This window comes from Lactuca virosa, chromosome 1 (assembly GCF_052849685.1).
Source record: "Lactuca virosa cultivar CGN04683 chromosome 1, Lactuca_virosa_CGN04683_v6, whole genome shotgun sequence".
Taxonomy (NCBI): Eukaryota; Viridiplantae; Streptophyta; class Magnoliopsida; order Asterales; family Asteraceae; genus Lactuca; species Lactuca virosa.
The window spans coordinates 74,954,259-74,978,915 of NC_136426.1; the positions used below are offsets into that span (position 1 = coordinate 74,954,259).

At 38.3% G+C, this 24,657-nt stretch overlaps 3 protein-coding genes across 6 annotated transcripts; all 3 read left to right on the forward strand.

Moving 5' to 3' along the window:
* Positions 1-5,384: 5,384 nt before the first annotated feature.
* Positions 5,385-7,430, forward strand: LOC145147021 (tetrahydroberberine oxidase-like). Of its 2 annotated transcripts, XM_079075046.1 has the most exons (2): positions 5,385-6,060; positions 6,127-7,430. In XM_079075046.1, the coding sequence occupies exons 1-2, from the start codon at positions 5,589-5,591 to the stop codon at positions 7,206-7,208; spliced, it is 1,554 nt and encodes a 517-aa protein (XP_078931172.1). In that variant the 5' UTR covers positions 5,385-5,588; the 3' UTR covers positions 7,209-7,430. The 2 variants fall into 2 exon arrangements, with proteins under 2 accessions (XP_078931172.1, XP_078931171.1); XM_079075045.1 differs by having other exon boundaries at positions 5,385-7,430.
* Positions 7,431-13,618: 6,188 nt separating this feature from the next.
* Positions 13,619-15,664, forward strand: LOC145147047 (tetrahydroberberine oxidase-like). 2 transcript variants are annotated; one of them, XM_079075048.1, is made up of 2 exons: positions 13,619-14,294; positions 14,361-15,664. In XM_079075048.1, the coding sequence occupies exons 1-2, from the start codon at positions 13,823-13,825 to the stop codon at positions 15,440-15,442; spliced, it is 1,554 nt and encodes a 517-aa protein (XP_078931174.1). In that variant the 5' UTR covers positions 13,619-13,822; the 3' UTR covers positions 15,443-15,664. The 2 variants fall into 2 exon arrangements, with proteins under 2 accessions (XP_078931174.1, XP_078931173.1); XM_079075047.1 differs by having other exon boundaries at positions 13,619-15,664.
* A 6,178-nt stretch (positions 15,665-21,842) lies between these two features.
* LOC145147073 (tetrahydroberberine oxidase-like) lies at positions 21,843-23,891 on the forward strand. 2 transcript variants are annotated; one of them, XM_079075050.1, is made up of 2 exons: positions 21,843-22,521; positions 22,588-23,891. In XM_079075050.1, exons 1-2 carry the CDS (start codon positions 22,050-22,052, stop codon positions 23,667-23,669), a joined length of 1,554 nt encoding a protein of 517 aa, XP_078931176.1. In that variant the 5' UTR covers positions 21,843-22,049; the 3' UTR covers positions 23,670-23,891. The 2 variants fall into 2 exon arrangements, with proteins under 2 accessions (XP_078931176.1, XP_078931175.1); XM_079075049.1 differs by having other exon boundaries at positions 21,843-23,891.
* The last annotated feature ends 766 nt before the right edge of the window (positions 23,892-24,657 follow it).

The following is a 24,657-nucleotide window of genomic DNA, read 5'->3' on the forward strand; positions in this document are numbered from 1 at the left end:
AAATACGTGTAACATCCCGATGATAAGGTACTTCTAATTTCAACCCTATAATTTAATTATGTTGCATTTTGGTCCCTAAGTTCAAGAAAGTGTGCAAAAGGAGCCCTAGTGGCATTTTTGTAATTTGACCTTCGGAGTACGCTGAGCGTACTAGGGCGTGCCCTAGTACGTAGGGCGTACATCAGTGTACGCGGGGCGTACTTGCCAATTAAGGAAACCCTAATTTTTAGGGTGTGACTCATATTTAAGCACTCTTATGGCCTCATTTCATTCACCTTAGCTGCCTCCATCCCTCTCATACGTTTGTGCAACCCTAGTTTCACCTTGAGGAGCCTTTTCAAGCTTAAAAGTGTGTTTTTGGTGCCTTAGAAGAAGGAGGAAGGAATCCAAGTTTATCTTTAAGGAGTGGAACACTTGGATCTGAGATTTCTACATCTCTTGCAACCTTTCTAAGGTATAAAGCTTGTAACTTTATCCCTCTAGCATATAGATCTAGATTTGGGTGTCTTTATGGACCTTTTAGTCCCAAAATGTTAGATCTTGAATATGGCATGCTCTTGACCTTTGAGTTGTCCTTTCAGACCCTAGGAGGGTTCTTAAGTCATAAAAATGGGTTCCAAATGGTTAGTTTAGCTTCATGCATCATTTAGAAGTCCTTCATGGAATAAGATCTTATGTTAAGAACTTTTTGGACATGCTAGGTCATAAAATTTGAGACTTTATGACTCCTACGAGGATTTTAGCCATGGATCTGAATTATGGATGTAAGAGCTTAAGCCATTAAGCTCTTAATAAAGTTTGGGACTTGCGATGGTACGCCCCGCTTACTCAGAGTACGCCCTGCGTACGAGGTTAACCACCCTGATGGTGGTCAACTGCGAGGCTGCGTGTACACCCAACGGACCTCCGGAGTACGCCCCACGCACGCACTCTAAGTTGACTCGGTTGGGTTGACTCAGTTGATCTAGTTGGTTTGGCCATTTGACTTTGACCAAGTTTGACATTGAGGGTATTTTGGGAGTTTGATGGAATTTAGTCAGTGGTGGGAATAGGTCTCGGTTAGAGAGATGAGATTCAGAGTTGGGACCTCATCAACTTTTGTTCAGTTTGTGAGGTGAGTTTTCCTCACTGTACTTGCATGTCGAAGCCACCAAGGCCGAACCATTGGATTCGATATCCTGTTATGCATGCTATTGTACTGTAGTGATCTATTAGATCAATATCCTTGTATATAGGATGATGCTATGCTTAGTAATCTGTAGATCTGTCTTGCTGTCTGTAGACTGTTATATGATTATCTGCTATATGTGCACATGTTTGGTTGGTGGTTGAGGCTTTACTGCTTTTTACGCGAGCCAACAGACCGAGGGCATTCCAACCCGATGGTTGAGTGGGCCTGAGGGTATTCCATCCCGAGGATGACAGGACCCGTTGTGTATTGGCATTCCAACCTGATGGTTGAGGGGCCTGGGGTATTCCAACCCGATGGTTAACTGGACCCATAGTGTATTGCATTCCAACCCGATGGTTGATTGGACCCGACATGCTGTTATCGTATATGTTATTTGTTTGTGTGTTGGTATTTTGGAGGATCTCACTAAGCATTGGCTTACAATTTTGGGTTATATTTCAGGTACATCAGATGACCGCGGGAAGGCGAAGGCGTGACCGTACACATCCTCATATTTTGACTTATGATTTTGGGAGACTCTGATGTTGAAAATGTTTTGAAAACTATGTTTGTAAACGAATTGTGAATTTGGGTTGGTTTTAAAAGTTTTGAATTTCTTGTGATTTTTATGGATTACAAGTTGGTATCAGAGCCTTGGTTTGAGTAAATTGGAGGAACACTCGTGCGAATCCAGTCTCAAACTAAGGAAAAAGATTTTAAAAAAATTAAAATAAAAAAATGATTTTCAAATTGTTTTCAAATAATAAAAAAGGATGCGATGTGTACGATCAGCCGGAGCCAGTAAGTCGACCCCAAATTACCACACTGTTATTTGATCTTGTGATATATTAGAACATTATGCTAATGATAGGCCAGGGATCTTCAGGAATTGCATGATAGAATTTTCTGATTATATGATGCCTGATAGGCAAGGGTTCTTCCTTATATGAAACTGACATCATTACTGTAGTTGCTTAGTGTATGCATCATAGTTATACATAACTAAGATTCTATAGCCTGAGAATGTTTGGTTTGATCTTATTTCCTGTTCTTGTCTGATGAAGGACTTAGGGTAGGATCAGATATTCGACTGTCTATAGGGTCAAGTGTTATGTATGATTAGCATATGCGAGTGCTGCCGGGTTGGTGGAAGTTTCATAGATGAGTTGTGTGGGGTCAGCCGACCAGTTTCATGATGTTAGCCTTCCTCTAGGGAGTGAGGATTGAGTGTATGCGTTTTCAAGTGTGTATTTTTAGGGTTGTTGTGATGGTCCTTGAGACAAATACGGGTAGCTGTGGAAGGTAGTATGGACCCATACTATTGGAAGCACAGGACCCGTACGTGTAACAAGGAAGTCACAACCCCTAGCGATTTGTTGGGAGTTGTTTCCCCTGGTATGATATGTATGTTATTTGATATCTCCTTGGTTTATTTTCAATATGATGACGACGAGACGATTTGAGACAGGATCGGGAGCTGGCGGCCAGGATGGGCCAGCTGTGTCTGAGGACAGAGAGATCCTCCAGGAGGAGGTTGTTGCTCACTTCCGAGCACAATTGCCAGAGATGTTTGGGTCTATTAAGACCGCCATGGTGGAGTACTTTGACGAGTGTTATGCTGCTTTGTTTGCGGCTGTTGCAGCCACCGCAACCGTTTCAACTGCTGGGATTGGTGCTGGGAGAACCTTTCAGTATCGGGACTTCGAAAATACGAAGCCCCCAACTTTTGATGGAGTTCAGGATCCGATCATAGCCATGAGGTGGCTGTCTGACATCGATGGATGCTTTTTCACTTGCTCTTGCCCAGCTGATCCGAGGGTCAGGAGGTGCGCTCTGAACCTTTTACGAGACCTCACTCCTTACCATCCAAAGCCACTATTGCCTACTACGATAATGTAAATATTGCCTACATGTCTTCTAGTCTGGTCAAACATCAAAAGTCAAAGCACGTTGAGATCGACATCTGCTTCATTTGCAATGTGGTCCTGTGGGCCATGTTCAAGTTTTACATGTCACTTATAATTAGTCCACGTAATATACAAATATCTTTACCCAAGGGCTTCCTTCTACAATATTTCATGAGTTCAAATCTAGTAGGAACATTTAGACTCTTCATCCTAATAAAAGAACGGGGACATGTTAGCGTGTTAGTGTATTTGTACTAGTAATTGTATTACGACCTATTCTAGGCTCATTATCATGTAATGCCCGCTTTTACATTGTATTTATATCTTGTAATTCCCGCCTTTATATTGTGTTTATGTGTGATTAATGTGATAATCCATTATGCAAAAACATACGAATTATTAGTTACTAGCACTTATGATCGGGTGTCAAGTAGGTGCAGAGGCCTTAACATTCACCGACTTATTTGGAGGATTGCCCAAATATGACCATCTTACGATTAATAATAATATCTTGTTTTTCTAGGTTCAACTTCCCGCCCGCCCCAATAAAATTTGGTTGTTTAAATGTTCGTCTATGCTTTTGATCAGTTTGGAGTGTTTAAATAGGTTTTCGAAAACTTTAAATGCAAAGGCTTATAAACAATTTGCCACCCTATCATACTTGTCTAGTCATAAATAGCGGGTTGATGCACCGGCAAAACGAAACATAAACTAGCCTTAAACGACACTTAGACAAAATAAAATGATTGAAAATTAAATATGGAATTTGCCAGTGAGTATTATAAGAATAAGACACCATCTCAAGACACCGTGAAAACAATTTTCTAATCAATGACGTCCATTCTAACTTTTTCATTGCTTCTAACAAAACTTTTGCCAAGTCTTCGAATTAAAGCCCTCCATATCATTAGCCTAATATTTAATATCATAGCTTTAATCAACCTCAACAGTCTGCATGCATGTCGTGGTTCAAACTATATGAGAAAAAAAAAACAGGAAGCACATATCTTTCATTGACTTTTATTCCTTCGTTGACTTTTGACTCAGATGGTATTATTGACATCTTCAGAACTTGTAATTATAAAAGTAATAGCTCACCCTTAACAAGAAGCACACATCTTACATTCAATAAAAAGCTAAACAACGTACATTATCTGAAAGCAATTTCATATCATCTATGCCGCAGTTTTCTTGTTGAATTTGAATCTATTATAACTAAATCAATTGCATCTTAGATTCTATTTGACTATTCCATTAGAAATCAGAATGCCAGGTCATATTTTACTATTTCAACTCAATATGTTTAGATCAGCAATTATGGATGTTGACTAAAGAATGCTGTTTTATGGATGCATATTTCAATTTAGCTTTACAAACACATACATACATACATACATAAATACATGCATGCATACGTGTACATACATATATAACTTAAGTTTAGGATGATCTAATTTGCTTTTAACACGTACGCCACTTATGATCTTAATCAATTTTCATTTAATTAAGACCTTTTAAGAATTCAAATCACCAAGGTCCTTCTAGGGTCGATCGGTTTTTCTAACTCCATTTGAGTTCACCGTTAAATACTAATTATAACCCCATATGAAGTCATCATCCTCTCCATTCTTTATAAATTAGACAATGCCATATATAGATCAGAGTCACCAAGTTATTGTATATTTTGTAAGAGAAATTAAATATCCTTCTACTTTTGTTCCTATTATCTTTTTACCTATTTTAGATGGTGACAAGTGTCATTAAATTTAATTTAAATTTGATTGAGATGTTAAGTTTAGAGACACTTGTTATCATCTTAAATAGGTACGAAGAAAATTAGGAACAAAAGGTAAAATGATTTTAATTAGTGTTTTCATTATTTTCTCCACTGACTTTTGATTCAAAGGGTATAATTGAAATTTTCAAACTTGTAATTACTTGTGAATGGTGGTCGTTAACAGGAAGCACATATCTTAAACACTTTTGAGAATTAAATAAGTATATTTGACGAGATTAATACCTTAAAAACTATACTATCCAGACCGCAATTTTCTAGTTGAAAACTTGAAACGGAATCTACGTTAACTAAATCAAGTGTATCACAGATAGAGAGCGGAATTGACTATTCCATTAGGAATCAGAATGTGAGGTCGCAATTTACCATTTCAACTCAATGTGTTTAGGTCAGCATTGACTAAAGAATTTTGTTTTTGTTTTGTGAATCCTTATGTGAATTTAGTTTAAACACACAGACACACAGACAAACACAACATATATAATCTAAAATTAAGGATAATCAATTTAGCTTTTAGTATGAAGACATCACTTATGATGGGAATCAATTTTCATTTAAAACCTTTTGATAAATTCGAATCAGCAAGCTCCTTCTAGGTTTTTTCTAACCCCATTTGAATTCACCATTTTTATAGCCCCATTTTGAAGTCAACTCTATGCCCTATAGTCTTTATAAATAAGACACTGACATCGATATTCAAACCCATCAAATTAACATGAAGAAGTCTCAAATAAGCTCCTCTGTCGTCTTCCTCCTGGTTCTTTGTCTTTCCTTTTGTAACTCATGGGCAAACTTATCTTCCCTTGTTGATGTTACACCAGGTACGGAAAATTTCATGAGTTGCATACAGCCCAAATCCAACAATGTCACCTCCTTCTCTCAACTCATTTTCACACCTGTGAATGCTTCTTTCATTCCCATTTGGCAAGTCGCAGTGCAAAACACTAGGTTCCTTAAACCCTCCACTCCTAAACCATCAATCATCGTGACACCTGTGGATGAAACACTTGTCCAAAAGGCTCTATTCTGCGCAAAGAAACATGGATACGAGATCAGGATCAGGAGTGGGGGCCATGACTATGAAGGCCTATCATACACTGCTGATGTTCCGTTTGTTATGCTTGATTTCACCAACATGAGGTCTATAGACGTGGACGTAGCTAACAGGACCGCATGGGTCCAGCCAGGTGCTGTGCTTGGTGAACTCTATTACAGTATTTCTCAGAAGACTGACACCTTGTATTTCCCGGCAGGTGTTTGCCCCACGGTGGGTGTTGGCGGGTACATGGGCGGTGGTGGCTACGGAAACCTACTGAGGAAATATGGTACTGCTGCTGATAATGTTTTGGATGTTCGCTTTATGGATGTCAATGGAAATATTCTCGACAGGAAGTCGATGGGTAAAGATTTGTTTTGGGCAATACGAGGAGGCGGTGCTTCCAGTTTTGGAATCGTTCTTGCATGGAAGCTCAGGTTGGTTCCAGTTCCAGAAAAAGTAACTGTATTCATACTGAATAAAACTTTGGAAGAAGGGGCAACCAAAATTTTCCATAAATATCAATACGTTGCGCCAACTATTGATAGAAATCTACACATAAGGACTCAGGTGTTTGCCGAATATATTGGCAACACCACCAAGAAAACCATACGAATTATGTTCGAAGGAATTTATCAGGGCACAAGGGACACATTGCTTCCGTTGCTGGACGAAAAATTTCCTGAGCTCGGTGTTAGACGAGAGATTTGTGAAGAAATTAGAAGCATCCAATCGACCGTTGTGTTTTGGGGCTTGCCAAGCTCCACCCCAATCGAGATCCTCACGAACCGGTCTGCTATAGCCAAGCTGAACAATAAAAGTAAATCAGACTATGTCCGGACACCAATTCCCATACGCGGCCTAAGAAAGATATGGAGAAAGCTCATGCAAAACGACGGATCGGCACTTCTCATGATCAATCCTTTTGGCGGAAGGATGGCTGATTACTCGGAGTCAGCAATTCCATATCCTCATAGAGCTGGGGTGTTGTTACAGATTCTCAAGACTGTTAATTTTAACGGTCAAACTTCAGACACAACCCCTACATCGCTCAAGAGGATAATGTGGCTGCGAAGCTTGGACGAGTTATTGACGCCTTATGTGTCAAAGAACCCAAGAGAGGCATATTCCAACTACAATGATTTGGATTTGGGTGTTGGAAGTTCTAATTATGAAGAAGCCAGTCCTTGGGGTGAGAGGTACTGGAAAAGGGACAATTTTCAGAAGTTGATTCGAATCAAGGCCAAAGTTGATCCGAATAATTTCTTCCGGCGTCCACAAAGTATCCCTGTTTTCTAACACCTCTCTCTACATGCGACACCATTTTCTTGAAAAAGGATCAAATTTAGGGTTTTACTTCTTTTGTTTTTTTTAATAAACTATCAATACGTCTAACGTACTCATATCGCTCTGTTTTAAATGAATATCTAAAATTAATTGTTAAATGATTGTAATTTACATATGAATTGGTTATGATTTATTCTAATAGATACATTGTTTGGTTATTATATTTCTTGGTTATACTTTGTGTTGACGAATAAATATGATGTATTTAATTCATAAGACGTCTTCGATAATTTCTAATTTAGGCTTGGGTTTAAGTTGGATGATGAAAACTATCCTATGTTGGAACTCGTATGGTTGATAAAAACTTATTGTATAAGTACTTGTTGGTGGACTTGTATATTGTATGGAGCATATCATAAGCAAACTACATATATGTAATGTTATATGAGGGGTCAAGAAAGGAAGGATATTAGTGGAGTTCTTTGTCCGGTCGCAAAACCTTGTTTCTAGCAGCTCCAAGTACAATAACATACTCAAACCTTGTTTCTAGTAGCTCCAAGTACAATTACATACTCATGAACTTGGGGTCAAGAATGGGATGACTAGTTATAAGGTATAAGACCATTCGTTGGCGGCTTTGTGAATGTCACACGTTGGTCAGTATGTAGATGCCTACTGTGTATTTTTGTCAGGACCCTTGATCATTGGATACAACGAATGGTCTTTGTTGTGTCTTTCAATATTGTATTTCATAATATTTATTTTGTATTATAAAATGTAAGTAGATTGCTATTGTTTGAACTTTTCCCAAGAAAATAGTCTGTATATTAAATATGGACGTGAAAGTAGGTTGCTATTGTTTTCCCTTTCCTTGACCACTAGTTTAAACTGATTGTTAATAATAATGCTCTTAATTATAAATTGTTTGATGCTTGGTATTATCATTGTTACTAAGTAGTAATTAACCACTAAACCAAATCATGTCACATGTATTTTGGATAAATGAGTTTAAGAAAATGTTGTTGCTGGAATGTACAAAATACGTGTAATATCCCGATGATAAGGTACTTCTAATTTCAACCCTATAATTTAATTATGTTGCATTTTGGTCCCTAAGTTCAAGAAAGTGTGCAAAAGGAGCCCTAGTGGCATTTTTGTAATTTGGCCTTCGGAGTACGCTGAGCGTACTAGGGCGTGCCCTAGTACGTAGGGCGTACATCAGTGTACGCGGGGCGTACTTGCCAATTAAGGAAACCCTAATTTTTAGGGTGTGACTCATATTTAAGCACTCTTATGGCCTTATTTCATTCACCTTAGCTGCCTCCATCCCTCTCATACGTTTGTGCAACCCTAGTTTCACCTTGAGGAGCCTTTTCAAGCTTAAAAGTGTGTTTTTGGTGCCTTAGAAGAAGGAGGAAGGAATCCAAGTTTATCTTTAAGGAGTGGAACACTTGGATCTGAGATTTCTACATCTCTTGCAACCTTTCTAAGGTATAAAGCTTGTAACTTTATCCCTCTAGCATATAGATCTAGATTTGGGTGTCTTTATGGACCTTTTAGTCCCAAAATGTTAGATCTTGAATATGGCATGCTCTTGACCTTTGAGTTGTCCTTTCAGACCCTAGGAGGGTTCTTAAGTCATAAAAATGGGTTCCAAATGGTTAGTTTAGCTTCATGCATCATTTAGAAGTCCTTCATGGAATAAGATCTTATGTTAAGAACTTTTTGGACATGCTAGGTCATAAAATTTGAGACTTTATGACTCCTACGAGGATTTTAGCCATGGATCTGAATTATGGATGTAAGAGCTTAAGCCATTAAGCTCTTAATAAAGTTTGGGACTTGCGATGGTACGCCCCGCTTACTCAGAGTACGCCCTGCGTACGAGGTTAACCACCCTGATGGTGGTCAACTGCGAGGCTGCGTGTACACCCAACGGACCTCCGGAGTACGCCCCACGCACGCACTCTAAGTTGACTCGGTTGGGTTGACTCAGTTGATCTAGTTGGTTTGGCCATTTGACTTTGACCAAGTTTGACATTGAGGGTATTTTGGGAGTTTGATGGAATTTAGTCAGTGGTGGGAATAGGTCTCGGTTAGAGAGATGAGATTCAGAGTTGGGACCTCATCAACTTTTGTTCAGTTTGTGAGGTGAGTTTTCCTCACTGTACTTGCATGTCGAAGCCACCAAGGCCGAACATTGGATTCGATATCCTGTTATGCATGCTATTGTACTGTAGTGATCTATTAGATCAATATCCTTGTATATAGGATGATGCTATGCTTAGTAATCTGTAGATCTGTCTTGCTGTCTGTAGACTGTTATATGATTATCTGCTATATGTGCACATGTTTGGTTGGTGGTTGAGGCTTTACTGCTTTTTACGCGAGCCAACAGACCGAGGGCATTCCAACCCGATGGTTGAGTGGGCCTGAGGGTATTCCATCCCGAGGATGACAGGACCCGTTGTGTATTGGCATTCCAACCTGATGGTTGAGGGGCCTGGGGTATTCCAACCCGATGGTTAACTGGACCCATAGTGTATTGCATTCCAACCCGATGGTTGATTGGACCCGACATGCTGTTATCGTATATGTTATTTGTTTGTGTGTTGGTATTTTGGAGGATCTCACTAAGCATTGGCTTACAATTTTGGGTTATATTTCAGGTACATCAGATGACCGCGGGAAGGCGAAGGCGTGACCGTACACATCCTCATATTTTGACTTATGATTTTGGGAGACTCTGATGTTGAAAATGTTTTGAAAACTATGTTTGTAAACGAATTGTGAATTTGGGTTGGTTTTAAAAGTTTTGAATTTCTTGTGATTTTTATGGATGTTACAAGTTGGTATCAGAGCCTTGGTTTGAGTAAATTGGAGGAACACTCGTGCGAATCCAGTCTCAAACTAAGGAAAAAGATTTTAAAAAAATTAAAATAAAAAAATGATTTTCAAATTGTTTTCAAATAATAAAAAAGGATGCGATGTGTACGATCAGCCGGAGCCAGTAAGTCGACCCCAAATTACCACACTGTTATTTGATCTTGTGATATATTAGAACATTATGCTAATGATAGGCCAGGGATCTTCAGGAATTGCATGATAGAATTTTCTGATTATATGATGCCTGATAGGCAAGGGTTCTTCCTTATATGAAACTGACATCATTACTGTAGTTGCTTAGTGTATGCATCATAGTTATACATAACTAAGATTCTATAGCCTGAGAATGTTTGGTTTGATCTTATTTCCTGTTCTTGTCTGATGAAGGACTTAGGGTAGGATCAGATATTCGACTGTCTATAGGGTCAAGTGTTATGTATGATTAGCATATGCGAGTGCTGCCGGGTTGGTGGAAGTTTCATAGATGAGTTGTGTGGGGTCAGCCGACCAGTTTCATGATGTTAGCCTTCCTCTAGGGAGTGAGGATTGAGTGTATGCGTTTTCAAGTGTGTATTTTTAGGGTTGTTGTGATGGTCCTTGAGACAAATACGGGTAGCTGTGGAAGGTAGTATGGGCCCATACTATTGGAAGCACAGGACCCGTACGTGTAACAAGGAAGTCACAACCCCTAGCGATTTGTTGGGAGTTGTTTCCCCTGGTATGATATGTATGTTATTTGATATCTCCTTGGTTTATTTTCAATATGATGACGACGAGACGATTTGAGACAGGATCGGGAGCTGGCGGCCAGGATGGGCCAGCTGTGTCTGAGGACAGAGAGATCCTCCAGGAGGAGGTTGTTGCTCACTTCCGAGCATAATTGCCAGAGATGTTTGGGTCTATTAAGACCGCCATGGTGGAGTACTTTGACGAGTGTTATGCTGCTTTGTTTGCGGCTGTTGCAGCCACCGCAACCGTTTCAACTGCTGGGATTGGTGCTGGGAGAACCTTTCAGTATCGGGACTTCGAAAATACGAAGCCCCCAACTTTTGATGGAGTTCAGGATCCGATCATAGCCATGAGGTGGCTGTCTGACATCGATGGATGCTTTTTCACTTGCTCTTGCCCAGCTGATCCGAGGGTCAGGAGGTGCGCTCTGAACCTTTTACGAGACCTCACTCCTTACCATCCAAAGCCACTATTGCCTACTACGATAATGTAAATATTGCCTACATGTCTTCTAGTCTGGTCAAACATCAAAAGTCAAAGCACGTTGAGATCGACATCTGCTTCATTTGCAATGTGGTCCTGTGGGCCATGTTCAAGTTTTACATGTCACTTATAATTAGTCCACGTAATATACAAATATCTTTACCCAAGGGCTTCCTTCTACAATATTTCATGAGTTCAAATCTAGTAGGAACATTTAGACTCTTCATCCTAATAAAAGAACGGGGACATGTTAGCGTGTTAGTGTATTTGTACTAGTAATTGTATTACGACCTATTCTAGGCTCATTATCATGTAATGCCCGCTTTTACATTGTATTTATATCTTGTAATTCCCGCCTTTATATTGTGTTTATGTGTGATTAATGTGATAATCCATTATGCAAAAACATACGAATTATTAGTTACTAGCACTTATGATCGGGTGTCAAGTAGGTGCAGAGGCCTTAACATTCACCGACTTATTTGGAGGATTGCCCAAATATGACCATCTTACGATTAATAATAATATCTTGTTTTTCTAGGTTCAACTTCCCGCCCGCCCCAATAAAATTTGGTTGTTTAAATGTTCGTCTATGCTTTTGATCAGTTTGGAGTGTTTAAATAGGTTTTCGAAAACTTTAAATGCAAAGGCTTATAAACAATTTGCCACCCTATCATACTTGTCTAGTCATAAATAGCGGGTTGATGCACCGGCAAAACGAAACATAAACTAGCCTTAAACGACACTTAGACAAAATAAAATGATTGAAAATTAAATATGGAATTTGCCAGTGAGGATTATAAGAATAAGACACCATCTCAAGACACCGTGAAAACAATTTTCTAATCAATGACGTCCATTCTAACTTTTTCATTGCTTCTAACAAAACTTTTGCCAAGTCTTCGAATTAAAGCCCTCCATATCATTAGCCTAATATTTAATATCATAGCTTTAATCAACCTCAACAGTCTGCATGCATGTCGTGGTTCAAACTATATGAGAAAAAAAAAACAGGAAGCACATATCTTTCATTGACTTTTATTCCTTCGTTGACTTTTGACTCAGATGGTATTATTGACATCTTCAGAACTTGTAATTATAAAAGTAATAGCTCACCCTTAACAAGAAGCACACATCTTACATTCAATAAAAAGCTAAACAACGTACATTATCTGAAAGCAATTTCATATCATCTATGCCGCAGTTTTCTTGTTGAATTTGAATCTATTATAACTAAATCAATTGCATCTTAGATTCTATTTGACTATTCCATTAGAAATCAGAATGCCAGGTCATATTTTACTATTTCAACTCAATATGTTTAGATCAGCAATTATGGATGTTGACTAAAGAATGCTGTTTTATGGATGCATATTTCAATTTAGCTTTACAAACACATACATACATACATACATAAATACATGCATGCATACGTGTACATACATATATAACTTAAGTTTAGGATGATCTAATTTGCTTTTAACACGTACGCCACTTATGATCTTAATCAATTTTCATTTAATTAAGACCTTTTAAGAATTCAAATCACCAAGGTCCTTCTAGGGTCGATCGGTTTTTCTAACTCCATTTGAGTTCACCGTTAAATACTAATTATAACCCCATATGAAGTCATCATCCTCTCCATTCTTTATAAATTAGACAATGCCATATATAGATCAGAGTCACCAAGTTATTGTATATTTTGTAAGAGAAATTAAATATCCTTCTACTTTTGTTCCTATTATCTTTTTACCTATTTTAGATGGTGACAAGTGTCATTAAATTTAATTTAAATTTGATTGAGATGTTAAGTTTAGAGACACTTGTTATCATCTTAAATAGGTACGAAGAAAATTAGGAACAAAAGGTAAAATGATTTTAATTAGTGTTTTCATTATTTTCTCCACTGACTTTTGATTCAAAGGGTATAATTGAAATTTTCAAACTTGTAATTACTTGTGAATGGTGGTCGTTAACAGGAAGCACATATCTTAAACACTTTTGAGAATTAAATAAGTATATTTGACGAGATTAATACCTTAAAAACTATACTATCCAGACCGCAATTTTCTAGTTGAAAACTTGAAACGGAATCTACGTTAACTAAATCAAGTGTATCACAGATAGAGAGCGGAATTGACTATTCCATTAGGAATCAGAATGTGAGGTCGCAATTTACCATTTCAACTCAATGTGTTTAGGTCAGCATTGACTAAAGAATTTTGTTTTTGTTTTGTGAATCCTTATGTGAATTTAGTTTAAACACACAGACACACAGACAAACACAACATATATAATCTAAAATTAAGGATAATCAATTTAGCTTTTAGTATGAAGACATCACTTATGATGGGAATCAATTTTCATTTAAAACCTTTTGATAAATTCGAATCAGCAAGCTCCTTCTAGGTTTTTTCTAACCCCATTTGAATTCACCATTTTTATAGCCCCATTTTGAAGTCAACTCTATGCCCTATAGTCTTTATAAATAAGACACTGACATCGATATTCAAACCCATCAAATTAACATGAAGAAGTCTCAAATAAGCTCCTCTGTCGTCTTCCTCCTGGTTCTTTGTCTTTCCTTTTGTAACTCATGGGCAAACTTATCTTCCCTTGTTGATGTTACACCAGGTACGGAAAATTTCATGAGTTGCATACAGCCCAAATCCAACAATGTCACCTCCTTCTCTCAACTCATTTTCACACCTGTGAATGCTTCTTTCATTCCCATTTGGCAAGTCGCAGTGCAAAACACTAGGTTCCTTAAACCCTCCACTCCTAAACCATCAATCATCGTGACACCTGTGGATGAAACACTTGTCCAAAAGGCTCTATTCTGCGCAAAGAAACATGGATACGAGATCAGGATCAGGAGTGGGGGCCATGACTATGAAGGCCTATCATACACTGCTGATGTTCCGTTTGTTATGCTTGATTTCACCAACATGAGGTCTATAGACGTGGACGTAGCTAACAGGACCGCATGGGTCCAGCCAGGTGCTGTGCTTGGTGAACTCTATTACAGTATTTCTCAGAAGACCGACACCTTGTATTTCCCGGCAGGTGTTTGCCCCACGGTGGGTGTTGGCGGGTACATGGGCGGTGGTGGCTACGGAAACCTACTGAGGAAATATGGTACTGCTGCTGATAATGTTTTGGATGTTCGCTTTATGGATGTCAATGGAAATATTCTCGACAGGAAGTCGATGGGTAAAGATTTGTTTTGGGCAATACGAGGAGGCGGTGCTTCCAGTTTTGGAATCGTTCTTGCATGGAAGCTCAGGTTGGTTCCAGTTCCAGAAAAAGTAACTGTATTCATACTGAATAAAACTTTGGAAGAAGGGGCAACCAAAATTTTCCATAAATATCAATACGTTGCGCCAACTATTGATAGAAATCTACACATAAGGACTCAGGTGTTTGCCGAATATATTGGCAACACCACCAAGAAAACCATACGAATTATGTTCGAAGGAATTTATCAGGGCACAAGGGACACATTGCTTCCGTTGCTGGACGAAAAATTTCCTGAGCTCGGTGTTAGACGAGAGATTTGTGAAGAAATTAGAAGCATCCAATCGACCGTTGTGTTTTGGGGCTTGCCAAGCTCCACCCCAATCGAGATCCTCACGAACCGGTCTGCTATAGCCAAGCTGAACAATAAAAGTAAATCAGACTATGTCCGGACACCAATTCCCATACGCGGCCTAAGAAAGATATGGAGAAAGCTCATGCAAAACGACGGATCGGCACTTCTCATGATCAATCCTTTTGGCGGAAGGATGGCTGATTACTCGGAGTCAGCAATTCCATATCCTCATAGAGCTGGGGTGTTGTTACAGATTCTCAAGACTGTTAATTTTAACGGTCAAACTTCAGACACAACCCCTACATCGCTCAAGAGGATAATGTGGCTGCGAAGCTTGGACGAGTTATTGACGCCTTATGTGTCAAAGAACCCAAGAGAGGCATATTCCAACTACAATGATTTGGATTTGGGTGTTGGAAGTTCTAATTATGAAGAAGCCAGTCCTTGGGGTGAGAGGTACTGGAAAAGGGACAATTTTCAGAAGTTGATTCGAATCAAGGCCAAAGTTGATCCGAATAATTTCTTCCGGCGTCCACAAAGTATCCCTGTTTTCTAACACCTCTCTCTACATGCGACACCATTTTCTTGAAAAAGGATCAAATTTAGGGTTTTACTTCTTTTGTTTTTTTTAATAAACTATCAATACGTCTAACGTACTCATATCGCTCTGTTTTAAATGAATATCTAAAATTAATTGTTAAATGATTGTAATTTACATATGAATTGGTTATGATTTATTCTAATAGATACATTGTTTGGTTATTATATTTCTTGGTTATACTTTGTGTTGACGAATAAATATGATGTATTTAATTCATAAGACGTCTTCGATAATTTCTAATTTAGGCTTGGGTTTAAGTTGGATGATGAAAACTATCCTATGTTGGAACTCGTATGGTTGATAAAAACTTATTGTATAAGTACTTGTTGGTGGACTTGTATATTGTATGGAGCATATCATAAGCAAACTACATATATGTAATGTTATATGAGGGGTCAAGAAAGGAAGGATATTAGTGGAGTTCTTTGTCCGGTCGCAAAACCTTGTTTCTAGCAGCTCCAAGTACAATAACATACTCAAACCTTGTTTCTAGCAGCTCCAAGTACAATTACATACTCATGAACTTGGGGTCAAGAATGGGATGACTAGTTATAAGGTATAAGACCATTCGTTGGCGGCTTTGTGAATGTCACACGTTGGTCAGTATGTAGATGCCTACTGTGTATTTTTGTCAGGACCCTTGATCATTGGATACAACGAATGGTCTTTGTTGTGTCTTTCAATATTGTATTTCATAATATTTATTTTGTATTATAAAATGTAAGTAGATTGCTATTGTTTGAACTTTTCCCAAGAAAATAGTCTGTATATTAAATATGGACGTGAAAGTAGGTTGCTATTGTTTTCCCTTTCCTTGACCACTAGTTTAAACTGATTGTTAATAATAATGCTCTTAATTATAAATTGTTTGATGCTTGGTATTATCATTGTTACTAAGTAGTAATTAACCACTAAACCAAATCATGTCACATGTATTTTGGATAAATGAGTTTAAGAAAATGTTGTTGCTGGAATGTACAAAATACGTGTAACATCCCGATGATAAGGTACTTCTAATTTCAACCCTATAATTTAATTATGTTGCATTTTGGTCCCTAAGTTCAAGAAAGTGTGCAAAAGGAGCCCTAGTGGCATTTTTGTAATTTGGCCTTCGGAGTACGCTGAGCGTACTAGGGCGTGCCCTAGTACGTAGGGCGTACATCAGTGTACGCGGGGCGTACTTGCCAATTAAGGAAACCCTAATTTTTAGGGTGTGACTCATATTTAAGCACTCTTATGGCCTCATTTCATTCACCTTAGCTGCCTCCATCCCTCTCATACGTTTGTGCAACCCTAGTTTCACCTTGAGGAGCCTTTTCAAGCTTAAAAGTGTGTTTTTGGTGCCTTAGAAGAAGGAGGAAGGAATCCAAGTTTATCTTTAAGGAGTGGAACACTTGGATCTGAGATTTCTACATCTCTTGCAACCTTTCTAAGGTATAAAGCTTGTAACTTTATCCCTCTAGCATATAGATCTAGATTTGGGTGTCTTTATGGACCTTTTAGTCCCAAAATGTTAGATCTTGAATATGGCATGCTCTTGACCTTTGAGTTGTCCTTTCAGACCCTAGGAGGGTTCTTAAGTCATAAAAATGGGTTCCAAATGGTTAGTTTAGCTTCATGCATCATTTAGAAGTCCTTCATGGAATAAGATCTTATGTTAAGAACTTTTTGGACATGCTAGGTCATAAAATTTGAGACTTTATGACTCCTACGAGGATTTTAGCCATGGATCTGAATTATGGATGTAAGAGCTTAAGCCATTAAGCTCTTAATAAAGTTTGGGACTTGCGATGGTACGCCCCGCTTACTCAGAGTACGCCCTGCGTACGAGGTTAACCACCCTGATGGTGGTCAACTGCGAGGCTGCGTGTACACCCAACGGACCTCCGGAGTACGCCCCACGCACGCACTCTAAGTTGACTCGGTTGGGTTGACTCAGTTGATCTAGTTGGTTTGGCCATTTGACTTTGACCAAGTTTGACATTGAGGGTATTTTGGGAGTTTGATGGAATTTAGTCAGTGGTGGGAATAGGTCTCGGTTAGAGAGATGAGATTCAGAGTTGGGACCTCATCAACTTTTGTTCAGTTTGTGAGGTGAGTTTTCCTCACTGTACTTGCATGTCGAAGCCACCAAGGCCGAACCATTGGATTCGATATCCTGTTATGCATGCTATTGTACTGTAGTGATCTATTAGATCAATATCCTTGTATATAGGATGATGCTATGCTTAGTAATCTGTAGATCTGTCTTGCTGTCTGTAGACTGTTATATGATTATCTGCTATATGTGCACATGTTTGGTTGGTGGTTGAGGCTTTACTGCTTTTTACGCGAGCCAACAGACCGAGGGCATTCCAACCCGATGGTTGAGTGGGCCTGAGGGTATTCCATCCCGAGGATGACAGGACCCGTTGTGTATTGGCATTCCAACCTGATGGTTGAGGGGCCTGGGGTATTCCAACCCGATGGTTAACTGGACCCATAGTGTATTGCATTCCAACCCGATGGTTGATTGGACCCGACATGCTGTTATCGTATATGTTATTTGTTTGTGTGTTGGTATTTTGGAGGATCTCACTAAGCATTGGCTTACAATTTTGGGTTATATTTCAGGTACATCAGATGACCGCGGGAAGGCGAAGGCGTGACCGTACACATCCTCATATTTTGACTTATGATTTTGGGAGACTCTGATGTTGAAAATGTTTTGAAAACTATGTTTGTAAACGAATTGTGAATTTGGGTTGGTTTTAAAAATTTTGAATTTCTTGTGATTTTTATGGATGTTACAAGTTGGTATCAGAGCCTTGGTTTGAGTAAATTGGAGGAACACTCGTGCGAATCCAGTCTCAAACTAAGGAAAAAGATTTTAAAAAAATTAAAATAAAAAAATGATTTTCAAATTGTTTTCAAATAATAAAAAAGGATGCGATGTGTACGATCAGCCGGAGCCAGTAAGTCGACCCCAAATTACCACACTGTTATTTGATCTTGTGATATATTATAACATTATGCTAATGATAGGCCAGGGATCTTCAGGAATTGCATGATAGAATTTTCTGATTATATGATGCCTGATAGGCAAGGGTTCTTCCTTATATGAAACTGACATCATTACTGTAGTTGCTTAGTGTATGCATCATAGTTATACATAACTAAGATTCTATAGCCTGAGAATGTTTGGTTTGATCTTATTTCCTATTCTTGTCTGATGAAGGACTTAGGGTAGGATCAGATATTCGACTGTCTATAGGGTCAAGTGTTATGTATGATTAGCATATGCGAGTGCTGCCGGGTTGGTGGAAGTTTCATAGATGAGTTGTGTGGGGTCAGCCGACCAGTTTCATGATGTTAGCCTTCCTCTAGGGAGTGAGGATTGAGTGTATGCGTTTTCAAGTGTGTATTTTTAGGGTTGTTGTGATGGTCCTTGAGACAAATACGGGTAGCTGTGGAAGGTAGTATGGGCCCATACTATTGGAAGCACAGGACCCGTACGTGTAACAAGGAAGTCACAACCCCTAGCGATTTGTTGGGAGTTGTTTCCCCTGGTATGATATGTATGTTATTTGATATCTCCTTGGTTTATTTTCAATATGATGACGACGAGACGATTTGAGACAGGATCGGGAGCTGGCGGCCAGGATGGGCCAGCTGTGTCTGAGGACAGAGAGATCCTCCAGGAGGAGGTTGTTGCTCACTTCCGAGCACAATTGCCAGAGATGTTTGGGTCTATTAAGACCGCCATGGTGGAGTACTTTGACGAGTGTTATGCTGCTTTGTTTGCGGCTGTTGCAGCCACCGCAACCGTTTCAACTGCTGGGATTGGTGCTGGGAGAACCTTTCAGTATCGGGACTTCGAAAATACGAAGCCCCCAACTTTTGATGGAGTTCAGGATCCGATCATAGCCATGAGGTGGCTGTCTGACATCGATGGATGCTTTTTCACTTGCTCTTGCCCAGCTGATCCGAGGGTCAGGAGGTGCGCTCTGAACCTTTTACGAGACCTCACTCCTTACCATCCAAAGCCACTATTGCCTACTACGATAATGTAAATATTGCCTACATGTCTTCTAGTCTGGTCAAACATCAAAAGTCAAAGCACGTTGAGATCGACATCTGCTTCATTTGCAATGTGGTCCTGTGGGCCATGTTCAAGTTTTACATGTCACTTATAATTAGTCCACGTAATATACAAATATCTTTACCCAAGGGCTTCCTTCTACAATATTTCATGAGTTCAAATCTAGTAGGAACATTTAGACTCTTCATCCTAATAAAAGAACGGGGACATGTTAGCGTGTTAGTGTATTTGTACTAGTAATTGTATTACGACCTATTCTAGGCTCATTATCATGTAATGCCCGCTTTTACATTGTATTTATATCTTGTAATTCCCGCCTTTATATTGTGTTTATGTGTGATTAATGTGATAATCCATTATGCAAAAACATACGAATTATTAGTTACTAGCACTTATGATCGGGTGTCAAGTAGGTGCAGAGGCCTTAACATTCACCGACTTATTTGGAGGATTGCCCAAATATGACCATCTTACGATTAATAATAATATCTTGTTTTTCTAGGTTCAACTTCCCGCCCGCCCCAATAAAATTTGGTTGTTTAAATGTTCGTCTATGCTTTTGATCAGTTTGGAGTGTTTAAATAGGTTTTCGAAAACTTTAAATGCAAAGGCTTATAAACAATTTGCCACCCTATCATACTTGTCTAGTCATAAATAGCGGGTTGATGCACCGGCAAAACGAAACATAAACTAGCCTTAAACGACACTTAGACAAAATAAAATGATTGAAAATTAAATATGGAATTTGCCAGTGAGTATTATAAGAATAAGACACCATCTCAAGACACCGTGAAAACAATTTTCTAATCAATGACGTCCATTCTAACTTTTTCATTGCTTCTAACAAAACTTTTGCCAAGTCTTCGAATTAAAGCCCTCCATATCATTAGCCTAATATTTAATATCATAGCTTTAATCAACCTCAACAGTCTGCATGCATGTCGTGGTTCAAACTATATGAGAAAAAAAAAACAGGAAGCACATATCTTTCATTGACTTTTATTCCTTCGTTGACTTTTGACTCAGATGGTATTATTGACATCTTCAGAACTTGTAATTATAAAAGTAATAGCTCACCCTTAACAAGAAGCACACATCTTACATTCAATAAAAAGCTAAACAACGTACATTATCTGAAAGCAATTTCATATCATCTATGCCGCAGTTTTCTTGTTGAATTTGAATCTATTATAACTAAATCAATTGCATCTTAGATTCTATTTGACTATTCCATTAGAAATCAGAATGCCAGGTCATATTTTACTATTTCAACTCAATATGTTTAGATCAGCAATTATGGATGTTGACTAAAGAATGCTGTTTTATGGATGCATATTTCAATTTAGCTTTACAAACACATACATACATAAATACATGCATGCATACGTGTACATACATATATAACTTAAGTTTAGGATGATCTAATTTGCTTTTAACACGTACGCCACTTATGATCTTAATCAATTTTCATTTAATTAAGACCTTTTAAGAATTCAAATCACCAAGGTCCTTCTAGGGTCGATCGGTTTTTCTAACTCCATTTGAGTTCACCGTTAAATACTAATTATAACCCCATATGAAGTCATCATCCTCTCCATTCTTTATAAATTAGACAATGCCATATATAGATCAGAGTCACCAAGTTATTGTATATTTTGTAAGAGAAATTAAATATCCTTCTACTTTTGTTCCTATTATCTTTTTACCTATTTTAGATGGTGACAAGTGTCATTAAATTTAATTTAAATTTGATTGAGATGTTAAGTTTAGAGACACTTGTTATCATCTTAAATAGGTACGAAGAAAATTAGGAACAAAAGGTAAAATGATTTTAATTAGTGTTTTCATTATTTTCTCCACTGACTTTTGATTCAAAGGGTATAATTGAAATTTTCAAACTTGTAATTACTTGTGAATGGTGGTCGTTAACAGGAAGCACATATCTTAAACACTTTTGAGAATTAAATAAGTATATTTGACGAGATTAATACCTTAAAAACTATACTATCCAGACCGCAATTTTCTAGTTGAAAACTTGAAACGGAATCTACGTTAACTAAATCAAGTGTATCACAGATAGAGAGCGGAATTGACTATTCCATTAGGAATCAGAATGTGAGGTCGCAATTTACCATTTCAACTCAATGTGTTTAGGTCAGCATTGACTAAAGAATTTTGTTTTTGTTTTGTGAATCCTTATGTGAATTTAGTTTAAACACACAGACACACAGACAAACACAACATATATAATCTAAAATTAAGGATAATCAATTTAGCTTTTAGTATGAAGACATCACTTATGATGGGAATCAATTTTCATTTAAAACCTTTTGATAAATTCGAATCAGCAAGCTCCTTCTAGGTTTTTTCTAACCCCATTTGAATTCACCATTTTTATAGCCCCATTTTGAAGTCAACTCTATGCCCTATAGTCTTTATAAATAAGACACTGACATCGATATTCAAACCCATCAAATTAACATGAAGAAGTCTCAAATAAGCTCCTCTGTCGTCTTCCTCCTGGTTCTTTGTCTTTCCTTTTGTAACTCATGGGCAAACTTATCTTCCCTTGTTGATGTTACACCAGGTACGGAAAATTTCATGAGTTGCATACAGCCCAAATCCAACAATGTCACCTCCTTCTCTCAACTCATTTTCACACCTGTGAATGCTTCTTTCATTCCCATTTGGCAAGTCGCAGTGCAAAACACTAGGTTCCTTAAACCCTCCACTCCTAAACCATCAATCATCGTGACACCTGTGGATGAAACACTTGTCCAAAAGGCTCTATTCTGCGCAAAGAAACATGGATACGAGATCAGGATCAGGAGTGGGGGCCATGACTATGAAGGCCTATCATACACTGCTGATGTTCCGTTTGTTATGCTTGATTTCACCAACATGAGGTCTATAGACGTGGACGTAGCTAACAGGACCGCATGGGTCCAGCCAGGTGCTGTGCTTGGTGAACTCTATTACAGTATTTCTCAGAAGACCGACACCTTGTATTTCCCGGCAGGTGTTTGCCCCACGGTGGGTGTTGGCGGGTACATGGGCGGTGGTGGCTACGGAAACCTACTGAGGAAATATGGTACTGCTGCTGATAATGTTTTGGATGTTCGCTTTATGGATGTCAATGGAAATATTCTCGACAGGAAGTCGATGGGTAAAGATTTGTTTTGGGCAATACGAGGAGGCGGTGCTTCCAGTTTTGGAATCGTTCTTGCATGGAAGCTCAGGTTGGTTCCAGTTCCAGAAAAAGTAACTGTATTCATACTGAATAAAACTTTGGAAGAAGGGGCAACCAAAATTTTCCATAAATATCAATACGTTGCGCCAACTATTGATAGAAATCTACACATAAGGACTCAGGTGTTTGCCGAATATATTGGCAACACCACCAAGAAAACCATACGAATTATGTTCGAAGGAATTTATCAGGGCACAAGGGACACATTGCTTCCGTTGCTGGACGAAAAATTTCCTGAGCTCGGTGTTAGACGAGAGATTTGTGAAGAAATTAGAAGCATCCAATCGACCATTGTGTTTTGGGGCTTGCCAAGCTCCACCCCAATCGAGATCCTCACGAACCGGTCTGCTATAGCCAAGCTGAACAATAAAAGTAAATCAGACTATGTCCGGACACCAATTCCCATACGCGGCCTAAGAAAGATATGGAGAAAGCTCATGCAAAACGACGGATCGGCACTTCTCATGATCAATCCTTTTGGCGGAAGGATGGCTGATTACTCGGAGTCAGCAATTCCATATCCTCATAGAGCTGGGGTGTTGTTACAGATTCTCAAGACTGTTAATTTTAACGGTCAAACTTCAGACACAACCCCTACATCGCTCAAGAGGATAATGTGGCTGCGAAGCTTGGACGAGTTATTGACGCCTTATGTGTCAAAGAACCCAAGAGAGGCATATTCCAACTACAATGATTTGGATTTGGGTGTTGGAAGTTCTAATTATGAAGAAGCCAGTCCTTGGGGTGAGAGGTACTGGAAAAGGGACAATTTTCAGAAGTTGATTCGAATCAAGGCCAAAGTTGATCCGAATAATTTCTTCCGGCGTCCACAAAGTATCCCTGTTTTCTAACACCTCTCTCTACATGCGACACCATTTTCTTGAAAAAGGATCAAATTTAGGGTTTTACTTCTTTTGTTTTTTTTAATAAACTATCAATACGTCTAACGTACTCATATCGCTCTGTTTTAAATGAATATCTAAAATTAATTGTTAAATGATTGTAATTTACATATGAATTGGTTATGATTTATTCTAATAGATACATTGTTTGGTTATTATATTTCTTGGTTATACTTTGTGTTGACGAATAAATATGATGTATTTAATTCATAAGACGTCTTCGATAATTTCTAATTTAGGCTTGGGTTTAAGTTGGATGATGAAAACTATCCTATGTTGGAACTCGTATGGTTGATAAAAACTTATTGTATAAGTACTTGTTGGTGGACTTGTATATTGTATGGAGCATATCATAAGCAAACTACATATATGTAATGTTATATGAGGGGTCAAGAAAGGAAGGATATTAGTGGAGTTCTTTGTCCGGTCGCAAAACCTTGTTTCTAGCAGCTCCAAGTACAATAACATACTCAAACCTTGTTTCTAGCAGCTCCAAGTACAATTACATACTCATGAACTTGGGGTCAAGAATGGGATGACTAGTTATAAGGTATAAGACCATTCGTTGGCGGCTTTGTGAATGTCACACGTTGGTCAGTATGTAGATGCCTACTGTGTATTTTTGTCAGGACCCTTGATCATTGGATACAACGAATGGTCTTTGTTGTGTCTTTCAATATTGTATTTCATAATATTTATTTTGTATTATAAAATGTAAGTAGATTGCTATTGTTTGAACTTTTCCCAAGAAAATAGTCTGTATATTAAATATGGACGTGAAAGTAGGTTGCTATTGTTTTCCCTTTCCTTGACCACTAGTTTAAACTGATTGTTAATAATAATGCTCTTAATTATAAATTGTTTGATGCTTGGTATTATCATTGTTACTAAGTAGTAATTAACCACTAAACCAAATCATGTCACATGTATTTTGGAT

Excerpts from the sequence above, each read along its gene's own strand:
- LOC145147021 (XM_079075045.1), top strand. The coding sequence starts at position 5,589 with ATGAAGAAGTCTCAAATAAGCTCCTCTGTCGTCTTCCTCCTGGTTCTT.
- LOC145147047 (XM_079075047.1), top strand. The coding sequence starts at position 13,823 with ATGAAGAAGTCTCAAATAAGCTCCTCTGTCGTCTTCCTCCTGGTTCTT.
- LOC145147073 (XM_079075049.1), top strand. The coding sequence starts at position 22,050 with ATGAAGAAGTCTCAAATAAGCTCCTCTGTCGTCTTCCTCCTGGTTCTT.